The sequence below is a fragment of the Temnothorax curvispinosus genome, unplaced genomic scaffold (genome assembly GCF_003070985.1).
Source record: "Temnothorax curvispinosus isolate PA1 unplaced genomic scaffold, ASM307098v1 QBEX01009885.1, whole genome shotgun sequence".
Classification (NCBI taxonomy): Eukaryota; Metazoa; Arthropoda; class Insecta; order Hymenoptera; family Formicidae; genus Temnothorax; species Temnothorax curvispinosus.
In genome coordinates this window covers 28,170-48,884 of record NW_020219665.1, presented here as the reverse complement: position 1 = coordinate 48,884, position 20,715 = coordinate 28,170, and the positions used below count along the sequence as shown (strand labels likewise).

Genomic DNA, 20,715 nt, shown 5'->3' with positions numbered 1-20,715 from the left:
ATCATGATAAAATAATTCTCATTTTACTAAAATTACCCGGAAAATTACTTTGTTTTATATATTCACGTCCCGTTGTGTTAAAGCAGCCATGCAAAATAAATGATTAATTAGGTGCACAATTATTTACGGATGAAGAACGTACTGTGAGAAGAATCCCAACTCCAAGGCGGCACAACTTGCTCCGGTAATGGCACTCCGCTGATGAAGGGCCTAATGGGTCTCTCCGGTGGCAACAGCGGTCTGTCAGGTGCAGGGGGCTTCTCAAACGGATAAGGATGAGACGACGGCGGCGGCGGTGGTGGATTCATGCCAGGAGTGTCAAAGTCCGTCAGCAACGGTGGCACATCCGATATTCTGGGTGGTCCTCTGTTGTTGATCCTGCAAATTCGATGTCATTGCCAATAATGAGACATACTTGTATGCCTTCTTTCAGATAATGTATAATTAATACGATACAAATTTTTTTATATAAAGGCACTTTTCTCTGTCAGTGTTTCTCAGTATTTTTTTTATATTATAAATATACGCGGAAATATGTAGATGACATAAAATTTTCAAAAATTATCGTAATGATTCTGATGCTAAAAGAACCTGATTGCATCGTCATATTTTGTAATGTAAAATACAATATCTGTTAGAAAAATTGATATTTAGCTTACCTCGTGGCTTGTATCGGCCTCAACGGCCTCACCGTGTTCGCGGCTACGTTCACGTTGCCATTGAGCAGCTTGACGATTCCGGTAATGATGTCCTGTATATCGGGGTTCGCCTGTCTATGACCTGGCGCGGCGGTTTGCAGAATAGGCGGCGGCGGCGCGTGCTCGCTATAGATCCTCGGGATCTCTTGACGACCTCGCCGCTGCTGATCCGTTACTGGCGAATGCTGTGCTTGTTGCCTCGGCGCGCCAACCAGCTGATGGGGCTCCGACAGGAGATCTACTCTCAGCGGAGCCCCTTGTCCTTCCCCCGACATCGACTCGCTGGTGGTGGGCACTATGCTGCTTGTGACAACGGATTATTTTAGATTTTAGAAGATTCGCCTTCGTACTTCGAAACTGGAGCTTTTAATCAAAATTAACGCTAACTAAACGAAATTCACGCGTGCCTTAATTGTTAATATAACATATTCAGTACTTTAATTTAATTTGGATCGCATTTAGAGCAAAAACACAGAGTTAATTGAAACTTTAATAAATGTCGACATCTCTTGGAGCAGGACGTATAGTTACACTATTGTCAATACGGAGAACCCATTTACGTTTATATAACCCTTTGCGTGCAATTCGCCCTTATATTAGTATTCATAGAAACGGAAATGAAACTTACTGATAGTACTCGCCGGCTTTCGCCTCGATGTTATTACCGTCGATATGGGCCACGTGCTTCGATGACGTTAGTTCGTCGATAGACTCGTCGCGACTCGTATCTTTGAATACGAGCCTGGTCTCCTCCCTGTCGTAATCGTTGACGTTTTTCGAGCTTTCCAGCTGAAACGCTGGAACGGTCCGTTGGAAAGTCCGGGACTCGTCCGGCTGACTCCCGCTGGATGTTTTTTCGGGACCGGTGTAAGCGTTCGCGCTCAACACGATATTATCCCGGGACACTCGAGAGGACGTTTTATCGTTCTGTATGGCCGACACCCCTGCAAATGAACGAAAGCCAGTGTCACCTTTTTCGCACATTCCATCAAAACGTTTCCAACAATATTCGACGTTTTCCACAATATGAAAGAAAGAATAGTTTATCATAAAATATTCTATTAATGTTACATATTATAATTAACATATGTAACGTAGCGCGCTTTTAATTGTTAGTTCGAGTTTCAAGCTAGAATTTTCCACCATCGAGATCTCGATAATAGGACGCTACAGGAAATCACGCTTTATGCTCGATTATATTGCAGATCTCATACGCGAGGGCGATAAACCTAAATATAATGCACGCTCGTACTTTACGCGAATATTAAAACGGTAAACCACTGAAGTGAAGACTATTAGACCTACGGTCATATAAGGAATATTCGCCATGCTCGAGGTACTCGCGGTATATAATATCTTGCGTATAAGGTTGATGAACCTTTTTCGTGCATATTGCATCAACGCGGCTGTTCACAAAAGGCCAAATTGCATATCTTCAGATCGTTGCGTCGTGTCGGCGGGTAAGAAATAAAGAGGCTGGGCAAGAGGGCCGCTCGGGAATGATTGTTGCAGCGGATGAAAAGAAAAAAGAAACCATGCTAAATTGCAATGGTCACTTCCTCATTTCGCCGCGTAAAAAAATTGTATAATTATATCGTCGTTAGGGCGTAATTAGCCCTGCCATGCTCGCGTGAGAAAGATCTCGTGCACTTCTTTGATCGAGACACAGATGAAATAATTTCGCATTCAAACGGTACACTGAAAAGGTACTTTACGGTATCTATCGTCGATTCGCACCTCTCGGCCCTATTAAACGAGAAAGGTTCCTCATTCCGGAAGGAACTGTTAAATTCGCACGATGCTGAAGATACGCAGCGAATAGCCCTTTGTGTACGCGGGGTAGCGAAAATTTACTGTAATTCTGATTGCCCTGTCGTACCGTAAATAGTCTCATTTCCTCAACAAATTAATTTCGCATAATGTGAATGTTCTTTCTCACACATAATTCTTCTGAGGTTTGTACATTTTTATACAACAAGGAAATTTTACGGTAAATTTTATTCTTTTATAAATTCAAGGAAGTTATGTGTAAAAAAAAACTGTAAGAAAATATTTTAATAAAAAAAAGTCACTATGTTACCATGACGGTTAAAAATTGAAGTAGAATATTTGTGTAAACAATTAGAAAATAGAGGAAACACCGTTCTCCGGCTGAGGAAAAATTCTTTAACACGTATGTCGCGTTGGGCCGAGCGAGCGGGAACTTTCAAGACCATCGAGAGGCTGTATCCGTGACCCTGCCCTCGACTAGTCAGGTGATCTCAGCGTTCTCCTTCTCGCGAAAGGGTGGATCAGCCAGCGCGACGATCCATGGCCGTTGTAAAAAAGGTCCAACAGTCGAGTTCCATGGTCGATCCGCCGCGCCGGTAGACGAACGGTACTCGAGCGGTTGACATTCTCGAGGCCGGTATCGAGCCTCGTTTGACCAATCGCGAACGTGACGGGTATGAAATTACGATTGCGCTCTGTTCACCTCACCAGCTTCCTCGGCCTCTGCTCACCTCTCCTCTCCTTCTCGTGCACCTCGATAGCACCTTGCGCCTTTCGATCGAAGGTAAAAAGGTTCATTGACATCGACGGACGGCATCGAGCGCATCGTCGGCGATTCGCCGCATCGAAATCGATCGGCAGTCTGAGATCGCCTCTCGATAGGAAAGCCAATCAAGGAATAGACGGAAGTGGCTACCACGGTCGGCCACTTGTCTCGATTTTACTCGCGATTTAGTTTTGTTGCCGAGCCGAAAGGAGCAAAATCGATTTCGTTTAGAAGATCAGGCAGACACTTGTTCAAGCGACTTTAATGGCCGTTTAATTCTTGTTGACTGCTCTCAGTCGCGAGTCTCAACTTGGCTATAATGTAATAGATATGCAGCAAAAAAAATAAAACATTTATTGAACGTTATAGAATTATATAGAAACAGTTGGCGAAGGTGAACCGGTTTTCACAAAAATCGGTAACGAAAAATTATCTATAAAAATTATCCATAAAAAGAATTTAGCTTGATATCTCAAAATTTACGGAAATTGGAGCAGAAATCGGAAACCTTTTTATTATTAGCAATTTTTCTATAAACTCATCGTAGCCATCCTAAACAAATTAGAAAATTTTGAAACCGGTTTTCAAAAAATTGACTATGAAAAATTATACACATCTTCGCCATCCCCGAAAAATTAGAAAAATTTGGGCATTGTTTTTAAAAAAGTAACGAAAAATTATCTTTAAAAAAATTTAGCTAATATCTCAAAATTTGAGGAAATTAGAACAATCACGTATACCCACATTTTTTTAAACAAAAATCGAAAACCTTTTTAGAAAAATTGGAAAAACTTCGTAACCGGTTTCAAGAAAATCAATTCATTAATGAAAAATTATCCATTAATAAAAAATAACTTATCCTCCAACAATTAAAAAAATTTTGACACGACTGCTATTTCATATATAATTCTTTAAGATTTGGTCAATTAATTCTCGAAAAATTTCAAAAAATTTGTAACCGGTTTCCAAAAAAATCGGTAACGAAAAATTATACATTTTATAGCAATCCCGGGGAAATTCTACCTTTATTTCATATGTAATTCTTTAAGATTCAATTATTTTCCGAGAAATTAGAAAAATTTTGTAACCGGTTTCCAAAAAGATCGGTAACAAAAAATAATACACTTTATATCACTCCCCAGAAAATTCTACCTCTATTTCATATACAATTGTTTGAGATTCGGTCAATTAATTTCCGAAAAATTGGAAAATTTTCTGATACCAATTTCCCCAAAAATCGGTAACGAAAAATTATACACTTTATGGCAATCCCCGGGAAATTCTACTCCTACTTCATATAATTTTTTAAGATTTGGTCAATTAATTTCCGAAAAATTAAAATAATTTTGTAACCGGCTTTCAAAAAGATTGGTAACGAAAAATTATACACTTTATGGCACTCCCCGGGAAATTCTACCCCTGTTTCATATATAATTCTTTTAAATTTAGTCAATTATTTCCCGAAAAATTAGAAGAATTAGAAAAATCGGTTTCCAGAAAATCGGTAGCAAAAAAATGGCCACGACATTTTCATCCCCGGAAAATTCTACCCCTGTTTCATATACTTTTGGTAAAAATTCGGTCCACTAACGAATGAGTAGTTCGCGTACATACAGACAGACAGACAGACGGACGGTACTTATATATATAGATATAGAAACAGTTGGCGAAGGTGAACGTTCGCACGTTGCTGTCGATGGCTTGCAAAATTCCGTACCTGAAGATACGGAATTTTCCGTGCCTTAAAGTCAACATCCAGAAATGACACACAAAAAAATAAAGATCTATAAAAAAAGAGAATGAGAAATTGTTATAACGGTAGCAGTGTAGTTGGATTTTGAATACAAGACGCTCCTAAGAATTGAACTCTTGTCTTGCATTCTAACTTAAAAAAACTAGTATATCTAATTGAAAACTGCACATGATGTATACAAATAACACCAAAATTGTAGAAGAATTAAGAAATTAGCGCAGGTTAATTGTATAATTCAAGGGATGAACAAATAACGCGCGTTCAGTAACTAATTTATCGCGTAAAGGAGGGTAAGACAGCCGCGTTGAATTGTTTCCGTGAGATCTTTCCCATACGATTGATGATAACGCATTTAATATTATCGTAACACGCTTATCTGTTTCACACAGGAATGCACTGCAAATGAAATGTCTGTCTGTCTCGTAATTTTCTAGGCTTTACTTCCTTAATGTCATAATTGCATAATAAAAGCACCAAAAAGGGTGAAAACGAATACAATGGAAGCAACGTTCGATCTTTTCTGTTCCGTAATTATATACTCCTGCTTCTGCAGGAAAATTGTATATAACGCATTTCCGTTTTATGTAACGAAAATTTTTATACGTGTTACGTAAATAACGCAACATTCCCGATTATAAAATCAAACTCAAATTCGATGATTATAATGTTTCTCCATCTACTAAACTAGGTAATTAAGTGTATATAAAAATTCTATAACTACCCTGTTTAACAAAAAATTACTTTTTTTCGAGCACAAGAACGAGAATAACGTTTCTTATAATAATATATAAAATAAAATAAAAAAAATCTTGGACGTTAAATATGATCCAGTTTATCAAATTGCTCTATTTTTGCTAAAAAAAATTCGACCTTTTAAATTTTTATATCTGCCATATTGGATTTATCAATTTTGACATCAGATTAGTATTTAGCAACTTAAAAACTCTTAAGAGTTTAAATAACATAATTAAAAAATATTTTATAGATCCCAATGATCGCAACTCTGACGAAATAGACTCTATCGTTAATCATCAATATCTTTTTAATCATAATCGACACAACAAATTCTTTTTAAGGGCTAAAAGTCTTAACAACATACTTAATTTTGATTTTAATAGACTTCTGCACGTCTCATATCATAGTTATAATAATATGCCAAAATACACTAAAATAATCCATTTTGCAATTTTAACTGCAAATTTCTCAAAATTGTGAAGTGACAAAACAGTTTAATAAGCGGGATCGTATTCAGCGTCCAAAAAACTATGGCAAATGATTATTCTCGTTCTTGTGCATTTTTTGTTGTTGTTAAACAGTGTTATTGATATCGCGATTAATTTTTAGTTTGCAAGAAAAATAAATTTGAAAAATAGAAAATAGGTAGATAAAATAAAAATAATTAAAAAAAAAAATAAAATAAAATAAAAATTATTAAAATAATAAAAAAAATAAATAATTAAAAAAAAATAAAATAAAATAAAAATTATTTAAATGGAAATGTAAAGTAGTTTCTGAAAAAATGTATTTTAAATGCAAAATACAAAATACAAAGTATTTTAAATGCAAAATACAAAATAGGCATTTTACATTTTGTATTTCCATTTAAAATGCATCTATTTCAAATAATGCACATCTCTGGTAGTTATAATATGCCAAAATACACTAAAATAATCCTTTTTTACAATTTAATTACAAATTTCTCAGAATTGTAACGTGATAGAGCAATTTAGTAAACGGGATCGTTGCATTCAACGTTCACAAAACTATGAGAAATAATTGTTCTCATTCCTGTGCATTTTTTTGTTGAACAGTGTTATCATAAAAATTAATACGTATAAGAAATTAAAAATTGCATTAAAGAGCAGAATTAGCGAATATTATATAGAAGGAATAGAAAGAAAACTTACGTTGTTTACTTAAAAGACAAAAACGTCAGAAAAAAAGAACTAAAGATATCGTAACTGTAATTGAGAAGTACCGTAATTTAAACGGTTCCGGTTTTTTCTTTAATCAAGAAATCGAAACCGAAACCGGAACATCCACTAGCTTGTCTTATCGAACTCTAACCGTAACCAAACAGAGATTTTTTATTTCGCATCCGTGATGTAATCTGTCGGCTAGTTATAATTTCTTATCGGATATAATATAATTTATTTGTCTGAACGCGCGCATAATATAGCATCTAGTTTTACTTTACTTTCAAATCAACTGGTTTACATTCGACTCTCGGATAGCAGGATCTCTCCCGAGGATATAATACTAACCGCGCGTTGCATTTCGTACACGTGTCGGACAATAGCGTATCCCCGCGCGGGGATGCAACGACGCGCGAAGCAATTTAAGTGAAACTAAGACGACGCGCCGCGGCATACCTAGATCACGACGTTTCGATAATGGCCACGGCCGACCTGAATATCGTCCATAAATATGGAATATATCGGTTGAAACAATTAATTGCGCCTATCCCGCGGAACGTATGTACATACATGACCACGTAAATATATCTTCGCACCCCTGGCGAGACGCGTCCATCGATCGCATCTGGACTTATCACGTAGAAAGTGTGCATATTAGAGAACCATTTTTTTTTCACGAGCCTTTCCCTCTTGTCGCGACTTTCACCGTTGACGACAATGGCACGAAACGAGATTGACAGTATCAAGATTCGCGACGTCTTTCTGAATAGCGCGTATCCTCCGCTATTCAATTATTCCAAGCAGAAATCCTAATGATAGAAATTATAAGAGATAATTCAATACAAAAAAAAACGCTAGCAGAAGATTCAATTTCATGTTATTTACAGTGATTACTGATACCGCGATCGTACAATGAAAGCAGAAGTTTGTGAATCGATGAGATGATTACCAGGCAATGCTGGAAAATTAGATAATAGCAATCGATTTGTTACTTGCGTTACTAGGTTCCGGTGAATTATTCCTTCAACGAGATAAATTACAAGACAAGGTACCTATCATGAAAGACAGGCATATATGAAGAAAATTACATTTTATGTCGTTATTACGATCACGTATCGCACATCCAGCGTATCGCAAAAGTGGAAATTGATAAAACATGAAGACGATCAGCATTCATTGTCCAGGCGGTACTGTAAAATAATAGGAAGCTAAGCCTCATGTCTCCGGGGGGGAGGGAGCACAAGAACCTTAATGTTCTTGCGGGGGCATGCGATCCAGCCGAGCGGATAAAGCCGTTCGCATCGCTGACTGACCGCCGCGTCAACTATTAATTATTCATTAGCGAAGGTACCCGATCGTTCAGGTAAAAAGCACATTTGTGCCTCCGCGAATCGGTTCGCCGCGGCTAGTTTGCGAGTATTCTTCCGCGAGGCCTCACTTCCGCCACGCATCGTCTCTATTCCCAATTAATCATTGAACGACGTGCGACACGCCGCGATTTTGAATGCGAAGCCCCTTTCTAAGAGGACGATTGGGATTGCATTCAGCGCGTTCCTGATGTAGACTTCTTTTCCATTACGCTACACCGTTGCTGCGCGCACAATGCTCTGTTATCGTTAATTAAATCAACTAAAGGCTGATGCGAAGGAATGATAAAACGACTGATGGTACTAGGATACGATAAATCACGAGTGAGATGAAGTACGCTAAATTAACTCTCATTGAAGTACTTTGAGCTTGTTCCTTTACGTGTAAATGAATATCGTTGTCCTTTTTCTAAGAAGGTCGTGTTACGTGCGAAATTATTATGTGCATATACAGCTTAAGACTTTCAATGGAATTCTCATTGGAGAATGGAAATCTTAAATTCCGTATGATGAATTGTCTGGTGAATTCTCTTGATGAAATCTCTCGATAAGAGATAATAATGCGTCGATTGCAGCAAAGAAGTCGCCGACGTTACCTTCCTTTCGTTAATGTAGTTAATTTGATGTAAATGCTGTTACAAAATTATTATTTATTTTATATATACAGGTATTACTGCAATCTCAGATGTGTGAGAAAAAAGATGCGGAAGTGGATGTACTTAATGATAAGATTCCTTCGCGCGGCTTCCTTTCCGCACGAAGCTCGAACATTATTCAAACGTGTGGCTGTCGACAGAAATTCTGGAAAAGCTCACGGCGCGCGCTCTCCGCGCTCTCTTCCGCGTGTACTGATAGAAGTTATCAGACTCTACGGGACATTCTCGGAATAACGACGACTATACAATTTTCCTCGATTCTCACGGTATCCTCCCTCAATGGCATCCAGCGTAATATATGCATTACAAACTATCCGCTGCAACTCGAAATACGGCTGCAGCTGCAAGCCTAATGCTCACAATAGTAGGACATTCCGCGTAACAGGATAATACACCGTAATTGCAAGCGAGCGCTCTTGGGTTGTACGGAGGAGCTGACAATTGGTCGTGCATGCGCGCAGGAGAATGTAATTTTAATTCTGATTAAAATACAATGCCCAACGTGTGCGCGCGTAAATAAGATTCTCGACTGCTACACAGTTATCTCTCCGAAAGTGTGTCAAATCATAAAAATGTTGGACACGCACGTAGACAAAGGATCAATCGGAGATGCTCCATTACGCAATTGTTATTACAATATTGGGTATCAAATAAATACATCAATAGTTGCTTATATTATCAATATCACTACAGCCATACAAGATAAATCGTTATTTAAGCACTTTTAATGTAAGAAAAAACAATTAACAATTAATAACAATTTGTTAACAATTAATTTCAAAAGAGATAAAGGCTTCTTGAGAATTTCCTACGAAAAAGCCTAATCAAAGTAACCCGACGACATTGATCAGAATAAGTTTGTTGAAACAGTCTGAGGTCTATTTAAAATTTCAGTCGGTCGTTCCACGCAGCGAAGCGGCCGTTTTATCGGCGCGCATTAATGGAGAATATTTTTACAGTTTTGCGCGCTGTAAACAAGTAACGGAGTTCACGGGCACTACGATCTCTTCTAATGCAAGCCGGGGAAGCCGTGAGAATGTAGGTGAATCGCATAGCGAGCTCCGCCGCCGCCGCGCCGTCGTAACGAACGGAATGCAGTCCCGCCGAGCCTCTTGCGGGGACCGGAATATTCTGCATCTTCGACGGGAACACGGGAAACCGCGCGATTCTCGCCTCTCGGCCGGGCGAGACGAAACGTCGCGTCGCCCGCATGCAATCGTACTCGAAATAATTAGTGGGCAAGATGTGCGAGAGAGTACCTACGCGGCGCAACGATTCTTCAGCGGTACTTTTACTTCGTTAATTAGCTTCTTGCAGAACGTTTCTTACGCTGACGCGCTCGGTCCGAGAACGCGAATAGAGGAATTGAAATTGTTTCAAGGAATGAAAACGGTATTATGCCTATAATATAGGAGATATATGATAATGTTCAAAATAGAGAAATATATGTGCATGAGATTATGCGACTTCCACTTCGAGAAAGTGTAGAATATACCCATATTCTATTAGCTTATAGGTACTTAGTTTTCAAAAATTTTACATATATACGTTGAATATTTCATGTGATAAACTTTTGTCTTAAAAAAAAAGTTGAAAATCAATATTAGCCAACGTCAGCAGTTTATTGTTAGCAGTACAGAAAAGCGCAATGGTGTAAAAGACAACGGCAGGGTATAAACAGAACTATAAAGATAAGATTTTTATAGTTACTTGTAGAAACCGCAGATTACCAGGGTTAGCACGACAAACGGTTTGTAGGTAAAGAACTGAATGCTGAAAAACAAAGTAATTGTTCGGCGGTAACGCATATTTTCAAGAGAGGACGACGGACATTCTTTTCACGAGAAGATAGAAACGCCTTTTTCAAAACGGCGAAATCGCTACATCGTGTCCGCGCGAGACGGAGAGGGAGTGAGGAGCAAACGTAAAAATATTACCGATCTCACAAATACCTTCTTGTTATCGGCGATAATGATACTAACCCGAAACCGGTATTAGCGCGACATTAGGCGCACGGGTGACCTCAAGAAGCGGTGCAGGTGGCCGATTAAGCATGGGAGTCTCCGACCTGTCCTATCTAATTTAAAAGATCGATCCGGTTCGCACGGCCCCGACGAATTTCCCATAATGCGCGCGCGCGATAATAGTTCTTACGTTAAATCTCGAGTAATCATCTCTTATTGTTCGCGGAGCGGAGTTAATTCGAGTACCACTATTGCGCCACTCTTTCGACACACTATTTTGGTTCCCCGATTTACAATTGACACATATTTAAATTAACGGCGAATAACAAAATGAGACAAACGAAATATATTAATATTTTTTTAAATATTGTACACTCTGTTTTATTGTTTTTTTTTTCCAATTCTTTATTGTTTTTTTTTTCTTTGGACTGACTTGTCGTCGATAAGCTTCATCTAACGCAACCATAAAGGGACAGGAAAGAAACCTGACAGAGGTTACCCGTGTACGTGTGTACCGTGCTATGTGCTGTCTCTCGAGGCGGTAACGGCAGACTTAACGGTATCCCATTCCAGCCCAATATTTATTCTTTTCGCCGGTAAACGCGACATTTCGTATCCGCGCGGTGCGATTCGACATTATGCGGAGCTGTAAAATCGATGTTGCGCACACGCAAATCGACGTGTCACGTGAAAGTGACACTATACCGCAAAAGAGTATGGATTGCTTTACGACAGCTGGTAATCGTGACGTGACGAGAGCGCACGCGATTCCGTATATCCGCGCGAGATAGTCCATAAATGTCAACCGTGAAATAATTCTCACGTTATCCGCGAGGCAAAAGATTAGCAAAACTTTAAATTGCGCTTTAAGAGTGTTACAATCTTTCGCGACTAATGATTCAAATCAACAATTGTTTTTACTATTTTTCAACTTTATTTCAAATATTATAATATAATGAATAGCATTATCCTGCTTTCAATTCAAGTGTTATAGTTCACTTTTCCATCTTTCGTGCCGTAAAGTTTACTCTCGCTTAAAATTCGACTTTCGACTTTCGCTTTTGTAAAAATTCAGCAGATAAACGGATTCTTATCTCGGTCGATCTTCGAAATAGCGATTCTCCGAGCAGCCTGAACTATAGTCTTCTGTTTTTGTTCTACTGCACAGGCAGCGATTTCGTGACACTTTCACGGTTTGTGCGGTTGGGCGAAAGTCAGGGAGTGATGAAACTCTATGCCGGATATACGTCTCGCGGTGTCGTTGCTCCCGCGCGCGCACACCCGATGACGTTAGTAGCTTCATGCAAATATCTTTCCTTGCGCAAAAGGGAAGCCCGATATAACGACGGTAAAACTCACGAAAGCTACGGGAGTGATGCGTCAGTCGATGACTCTTTCATTGGTGAAAAAGAATGTTCTTACGGCATCGAGCGTCAAGGGTATCGATATTGCGCAGTAAATTGATAACGATGCCAATTCGATATTTCAACGTTTTGAGAATATATTAGCTCATAATTCTATACATCATTGTTAATTATATGAGCGCGAAATGGATTGCAATATGTCAGTCATTAATATGTACGTGAAGAGACGCGCCGCGGAATCCAATATTAATGCTACAGAGTGTAAACGCTAATTAGCGAAAATACGTGAAATGCAATAATGGTCACATAGCTTTAATGACTTGCGCTTATCGAGTGTCGAAATGTGCGAAATTAAATCCATAAGATTTGCATAAATTTTCAGCGATGATTAAATATTTTTGACATACCGAAATGTCTGTTTTATACTCCAGTGGTTTTGAAATAATAAAATTAATGAAAGAAACAAGATATATCTATAAACTTTCTAAACTTTTGCGGTCTATTTATTAGAAACACAATTAATCGTAATATGCAAGACTAGCATGCCCCGTCGGGCTTCGCCCCGAAGAACATGTATTAAGGCACGCAAATAGTCTTTCTCTCTCCCCCTCCCCCTCCCCCTCCCGGAACCGATTTTCAAAAAGATCGGTAACAAAAAATAATACATTTTATAGCACTCCCCGGGAAATTCTACCCCTACTTCATGTATAATTCTTTGAGATTCAATCAATTATTTCCCGAAAAATTGAAAAAATTAAAAAAACCGGTTTTTAAAAAATCGGTAAAGAAAAATTATATGCTTTATAGCACTCCCCGGGAAATTCAACCCCTACTTTATGTACAATTCTTTGAAATTCGGTCATTCCAAACCGGTTTCCAAAAAAATCGGTAACAAAAAATAGTACACTCTATAGCACTCCCCGGGAAATTATACTCCTTCTTCATGTATAATTTTTTGAGATTCAATCAATTATTTCCCTAAAAATTGGAAAAATTAAAAAAACCGGTTTTCAAAAAGATCGGTAACAAAAACTGTACACATCATGGCACTCCCCATAAAATTCTACCACTACTTCTTTAAGATTCGGTCAATAAATTCCCAAAAAATTGAAAAAATTTCCGTACCGGTTTCCAAAAAGATCGGTAGCAAAAAATTATACACTTTATAGCACTCCCCGGAAAATTCTGCCCCTGTTTGATCTATAATTCTTTGAGATTCGGCCAATTATTTCCCGAAAAATTATAAAAATTAGAAAAACCGGTTTTCAGAAAATCGGTAACAAAAAACTATACACATAGTGGCACTCCTCGAAAAATTCTACCCCTATTTCATATACTTTTGGTAAAAATTCGGTTCAGGGGTTTGGGCTGGGCGTTGATGAGTGAGTCAGTGAGTGAGTCAGTGAGTCAGGACATCTTCTTTTATATATATAGATAATAATCAATATTTAAACAACGCATTTAGGAATTTAAAATAACTCGTGAATATTGAACACTTGCCTCGTGTAGACTACAAATCTGGTAAAAAGAGTGTTACACGTTTCCTCCGTTTGTCTCCGTTTGATATGGATACAGGTGGTGAGAGACGAATAGAGAAAATATGGGCCATATCACTTATTCGATTCCTACAATTTTATGCGGGTCTTAAAACTATATTGACAAATTTTGCGTATGCGTGTACGCGTTTCGTAACCGCGTAGCCAGCTTTTTAATCTGAAATGTAAAGACCTCCGAATGTTTCAATTCTTGAGAGGAGTGGTCTCGGTGCAATTATCTTTTTGCGTAGCTGTTTTCGTTGCGATGTGTAACGAAATATTAATTATAATATTAATTCAAGATATTAATTAATAAAATTCTGATTTAATATCTCTGTTTTGAATTCGCCATCCGTATGTGCTTTATAAGCGTGTATATATTCTGTGGATTGTGTGTGTGTGTGTGTGTGTGTGTAAATTCGCGAGCCTGATGATTTTACACAGGATGGGATTTACGTGGTATCGAAACCAGACGTGCAGTGGCACGACACGGATGCCGGAGCGCTTATCTCCTCCAGGTAGCATTGACGCGTACACCGCTGCGAAACCGGACGTATTTCTATTTACGCAGTCGCACCGTATTTGCATAAATTCTTGACATGCTCCTCGAAAAAAAATGGAAATCAATATTCATCATGCATAAGTATAATTATCCTGGCGGTACCCTCGTAGACGTTCACAGAACATTACGTCCAACGGGAAAGTGATAAAGTATTTCTTAATTACTTAATAGCCACGTGCGATTCGATGAAGCGTCTCGATTCTATAGCATTCTTGAGCCCGCCGAATTTTTCGGTGGAGGTCAAGATACCGGTTTCGAATATGCCGACACGCCGCTGGCTTAAAAACCTATCGGACAGGTTCGAGATACGTTTCAAGAGATCGCATTTTTTTGTAAATTATACTAATTATCTCGCGAGTAAATGACGTGACGCCGACATACTTAAGCTGAGCGTTAATGTCACCGTGACGACATTACATTGCGATCGTTGATATCTCCACCGAATCTTGCGCTCTGTCATAATTCTTTATAATGCGCACGAGTTAGGCGGGATGTATTAGTAACTAAATAGAAAATTTATCTCTCACTAACTATATTTTAAATTGTACTTTATTATTTTTTACAATCAATGGAATTATAATCATGGATCAAATTACACGCTCAAATATATATAATTTTGCTGCTCCGATTAATAAATAGAGACTCACAATTAAAATGAGATACAGTTAATATTTCGTTGAATTTTTTAATATAAATTCCATTACGCTTTAGGAGTCCATCGCATTTAACACAAATAACTCCATGTTTAATAGTTTCATCTCCACCTCCTGGCTCACTACCCTATCCCAACCTTTCCTCTCCCGGACTTACCGGACAGTGCAAGGATCGTCAAGGTCACGAGGACCTTCGACCCAACTGGTCCCGCCATGATCATCGACTGCTCTCGCAACCCCCGCGCTTTTCCTAGCAAGATCAAGGACTGCTAATGTCAAGGACGCGATGTCGCGTGGGATCCCTTCTTCAGGATTCCGCGCATCCGGATCGGTCGTCGTCGATTCGAAGCGAGCTGTGGTGCCTACCAATGTCCGCCATTTTGAATCACAAGCCTACACAACGAGCCGCTGGACATCGGGAGAGCCGACTTCACGGGCGATGCCTGCGGCACGCCATTCTTTCTTTTTCTCTCGCCCCTCTCTCTTTTTCTCCCTCCACCCCTTATCCTGCCACTCGTGGTGTTTCTTTTTTTCTCTTGTTCAGTCTCGCACTCTCGCACACGCCGGTTGACCTACTTGGCGGCGGATCAGACCGGTGTACACGTCAGGTTTTTGGCCAATGTGCCGCGCCGGACTTTAACTTAATATCCGATGAGATAGGAGCCCATTTTACAAAACTGACTGTATTCCGTTGTCATAAGATTTATTTTATCTTGCTATTTTGCTTTGAATTGCGCTTTAAAGAATTTTATTTTTTGTCAAAAATTCTTCTCAGACAACTTTCTTTTGATTCTCAAAGAGAAAACATTTTTTAATTACTACTCCAAAATAAATTGCTTATAAATTTTTCAAAATACAAGACTGTTTGACAATTATATTTAACAAGGTGGTTTCAGTAATAGGTATCGCTTCTTTTAGAAAACGTCGGTTAACTAATTTTTCAATTTCACGATTATGATGAAGTCGTGTAGGAATTTAAATATTTCACAGATTGATCAAAATATAAAGTACCTTTTATATTGAATAATATGACAAGGCAGTAAGTTTGCAAAATGATGGTCAAGATTTTGCAGGCAATGTTCACAATTCAATGCGGAATAACAAGTCAGTCAACAAATTAAATATCATTCAAACAACAAGGTTTTTTCAATGTTATATCTCACATTTAAAATACCTCGGTACAATATCCGAGCACTCGGTTCACACCAAAGACATCCGTAAGACACAATGAATACGGTTCACGAAGTATTTGGAGCAACACGAATTTCTTCTGGGGAACAAATCATCAATAACAGCGGGAGCTCGGTCCCCTTCGTTTTTTTTGTTCTGTCAAAATTCGAGCACGGAAAAGCGCACTGACGATCAGTCCACTTCCGTCAACTAGCAGCCACTGGTTATCCCGAAACTCCGGAGTTCCAGCGCGAAAAAAAAACTCAAGGTCCTTGAGCGTGCACCATCCGAGGTTCACTTCACGGTCGTTCACACGAGACTGGCTCAGGCTGAGGACGGTCATACACGGTTTCTCCCACTTTAACTATGCCATAACTATGGGTAGTGTGGGTACACTGTACACCGCCGAGTATGTACGTCACGTCTTCTTGGCTGACTTCCACCATGCCGTGGCTCTCTACCACTATTCCCGCTCTCTAAAGCAGTCCTTTTCCCCATCCCCACTCCCATGAATCTTTCTCTCTTTCTCCCAACATTTTCTGCGGCGAAGCGTGTCTACCTGCACGGCTGGTATAGTCGTATAGTACTATATAACTTCTACCCATGGTATGCGTATCCAGTTTTCTGAACCGAAACTGGTATATGCTTTCGACGATGAGAAACGGAAAACTGAAATCGAAAGCCAAAGTGGGACTGAACCCTTCAAATCTGAGAATACATCTTTTCATCATTTTAAACTGATATATTTTAAGCTATATCACATTCTTCTCTCTTAAAAAATTTTTAGATGCAATAAAACTTGAAAACCACAAGACTGAGACTCTAAAATTTTACGATGGAAATCAAAATTAGCTGACGCTCTTTTTTTTAAAGTTCAGGAAATTAGAGTATCTTGTGATAGGAAAAGTCTTAATAAATAACCGCTATCAAAAAGTTTTATAAAGTATTTGTGAATAACTATTTTAAATAAGACTACGAAAAGTAAACTGTACCGAGTATTTCTCGTGTTTCACGCTATTCACACTAAATAACATGTTTAGCGCTAGGCGGAATTGCCTGGTTTCTACCTCGTTTTTCGAGACTTTCTAGTTTTACTCATTTAACATGTAAAATTATAGTTACGATGTGATAAACTGGATAATTATTACTGAATATTTTGTTGGGAAAGATCTCAGGCATCTTTCAGAAGACCTTTATTGTTAATACATGTTATTGTTTAATAAAAACATACTTCATTAATAGAACAAGATTTAAAAGTGAGAACAATAAAGCTTTTACTATACTTTCACATTCAAGTCAGTTATAACTAAAAAATAATAACAGTGATAATAAAATGGAATTATATGATATTATCAATTATTTCAATCGTATAGTTTTAATTACATAATTGTCAACACTGAACTATTTTTCTCATTAAGAGCTGCCAAGAGCTGCTAAGTGTACACTATTATATCTATCCGCTCAGTAACTTCTGCTGTGCTATGTTCCATACTTACAGTAAAACTGATTATTTCAATAGTGTTTGTGATTGTAAAAGACGATAGAGTACGTAACACTTACGATCTATTCTGAAATACTATTCCGATAATTACTATGCTTTATTAACAATAATTCTTTACAATTTATGTTAATTTTGCAATGTGCCATCTGTTCTTTATTAGCAAATTCTTTTGAAGCATTACAAATTACACAAAATGGAATAAAATGTTACGAAAAATGGAAATAAGAAACAATGTACTGCAATTTAAGATTATTATCTTCAGAAATGTCGTTAAAATTCTACTTCATGTACAATCAAGTAATTGTAAGTAATTGTGTAACGTGCGCAAAGTCGCGCACATATATAGTTAACGGGACTTCGATGCATCGTGAGCATGGGAGCCTCAATTGCATCAAAATGTCATTAATGTTACTTCCTTCCCAAGTTGTTACAAAAATTGAAATTTTATGTAAGCCTCTGCGTATTTTTCTTTCTTTTTTGTTTAACTTTTTTAACAAAAAGTGCGAAGTACAGTAATATACAGAATAATAATTTATAAAATATTAAATCTCTATTATTGAGAAGAAAGTAAAGCTCTAATTCTAACACTAAATTTTAACGCTTAAAATGCACGTAATTAATGTAATAAACTGAGGAATAAACATATGGTACATGTTACATTCCAAAGAAAATTTGATCAAAATTTTACTCTATGCAGTTTATTATTTATTGTAGCTTGATTTATATATTTTAAAAAAGAAAAATAAAGAGTTTTTAACATTTTTCTTTTTTGCTGAAAAATTAAACAATTAAAACGTACATTAACGTATTTTTACGAATAATGGAACACGTTTTAACACTTTTAAACAAATTAATACAGCTTAAATCGTATTGTAGAATCTACTTCTCATTTTACCGCTGCTCAAAATGTAGCGAGTGCACGGGATCCGTGTGCATTTTGCTTTATTAATGAATATAACGTAAACTGAGAAGTGGTCAGTGCAACATAACTGAATCTCGCAAGTACATTGCATCTCGCACGCACAGGCATATTTTTCTGCATTCAGTAAATACAAGATGTACCGATGCCTTACTATTTCTCCCGTTGTTATGATAAATCGCGTGCTCATACTCGTTACCTCATCTCTTTACGCTTCAAACAAACGTCCGTGTTACAATCGTGCATGATTACTGTCACGAAGTATCGTATCATGTAAATTGATCAACATTAACGTAAATTTGTAATTTAAATAATAAATAATTTAATAATTTTGTCTCATTATATATATATAAAGTTATTTATTATTTAACAATTACTTATCAAATAACTAATTAATTTAATATTTATATTATGATTAATTATTCATTTCTATTTTAAAACACTAAATACGTAATTTCTAAATAAATATTTAAACCATTTAGATAATTGTACAAATATAATTAGAATTTGTATATTTTTAGATAATGACTAGCTGGTTACCCGGGCTTCGCCCGGGCGTCGTTTTTCTTCAAACGACTTCAATTGTGTTTCAATATTCTTATTCCGGCTTCCAAAGAATCGGTAACGAAAAATTATACACTTTATAGCACTCCCCAAAAATTAATTTGGCAATTAAACCCATTCTCGAACAATTAATAAAATTTTTGAACCGGTTTTAACTAAATCGATAAATCGGTAGATTAATGTAAAATTAAATCATTAAAATTTTTGAACCTGTTTCAACAAAAGCGAACCGGTTTTAACTAAATCAATAAATCGGTAGATTAATGTAAAATTAAATTATTCCGGCTTCCAAAAAATTGGTAACGAAAAATTATACACTTTATAGCACTCTCCGGAAAATTCTACTCCTGTTTCATATATAATTCTTTAAGATTCGGACAATTATTTCCCGAAAAATTAAAAAAATTAGAAAAATCGGTTTCCAGAAAATCGATGACAAAAAACTATACACATGGCACTCCCCGGAAAATTCTACCTCTATTTTATATATACCACTTTAAATTATACACTTTATGGCATTCCGCGGGAAATTCTACCCCTGTTTTATATAGGTACAATTCTTTAATTTCGGTCAATTATTTCCCGAAAAATTTCGGATACCGGTTCCAAAAAAGATCGGTAACGAAAAACTATACAGTTTATAGCATTCCCCGGGAAATTCTAACCCCTGTTTTATATACAATTCTTTAAGATTTGGTCAATTATTTCCCGAAAAATTGGAAAAATTTCTGATATCGGTTTCCAAAAAGATCGGTAACGAAAAATTATACACTTTATGGCACTCCCCGGGAAATGTTACCCTTGTTTTATATACAATTCTTTAAAACTCAGTCAATTATTCCCCGAAAAATTGGAAAAATTTCGGATATTGGTTCCCAAAAAGATTGATAATGAAAAACTATACACTCTATAGCACTTCCCGGAAAATTCTACCCTTATTTTATATACTTTTGGTAAAAATTCGGTCCAATAGTTTTAAGTTAAAAACGTTCAAACATACACCACCCGTAAGAATTTTATATATTAGTATAGATTAATATAGATAAGATTAAAGCATTGCTCTTTCTCTTTATTTCTTTTCTCAAGCATTGCTCTTTCTCCATTTATTTCTTAAATTTTCAAATCGAGTTTCGATAAAATAAGCTTCAAATACAATCAATTATTATCAGACTGCGTTTACTAAAACTCAAAAAAATATGAATTAAATGTAAGAAATAAATAATGCTAACCAAAAAACGTGGTTAAGGAGATATAGATAGAGATATCGTAACTTTAGATTTCTAAAGTGCCATTAGAGCACCCCTAAAAATTCTCGTGATGAATCGGTAGATTCCTGGTAGGTGTATAAGAACCTGAAAATCCTCGATCTTGTCCTTCGAATCCGGCAAGTCGTTTCGTAACAGGTATCCTTTCCTAACAGGTTTTCCTTTTATTGTAGTTTAATTGGTTGGAAAAGTCTGTTTGAATTTTTAGTATACCAAACATATTTTAAAAGTCATAATTATACACTTATTTACGTTAAAAAATTCTTAAAGCTTGCCATATAATTTTATACGT

At 37.1% G+C, this 20,715-nt stretch overlaps 1 protein-coding gene across 1 annotated transcript in view; it reads right to left on the bottom strand.

Annotated features, from left to right (window-relative positions):
* LOC112459519 overlaps window positions 1–15,305 on the bottom strand; it is a 20,778-nt gene extending 5,473 nt beyond the window's left edge. The window contains exons 1-4 of the mRNA XM_025023653.1: window positions 15,162–15,305; window positions 1,327–1,642; window positions 660–998; window positions 143–378 (exon numbers count right to left, since the gene is read on the bottom strand). Of these exons, the coding sequence (XP_024879421.1) occupies window positions 143–378; window positions 660–998; window positions 1,327–1,642; window positions 15,162–15,225 (955 nt within the window). The 5' untranslated portion in view covers window positions 15,226–15,305. The remainder of the gene's footprint in view (window positions 1–142; window positions 379–659; window positions 999–1,326; window positions 1,643–15,161) is intronic.
* Window positions 15,306–20,715: the final 5,410 nt, after the last annotated feature.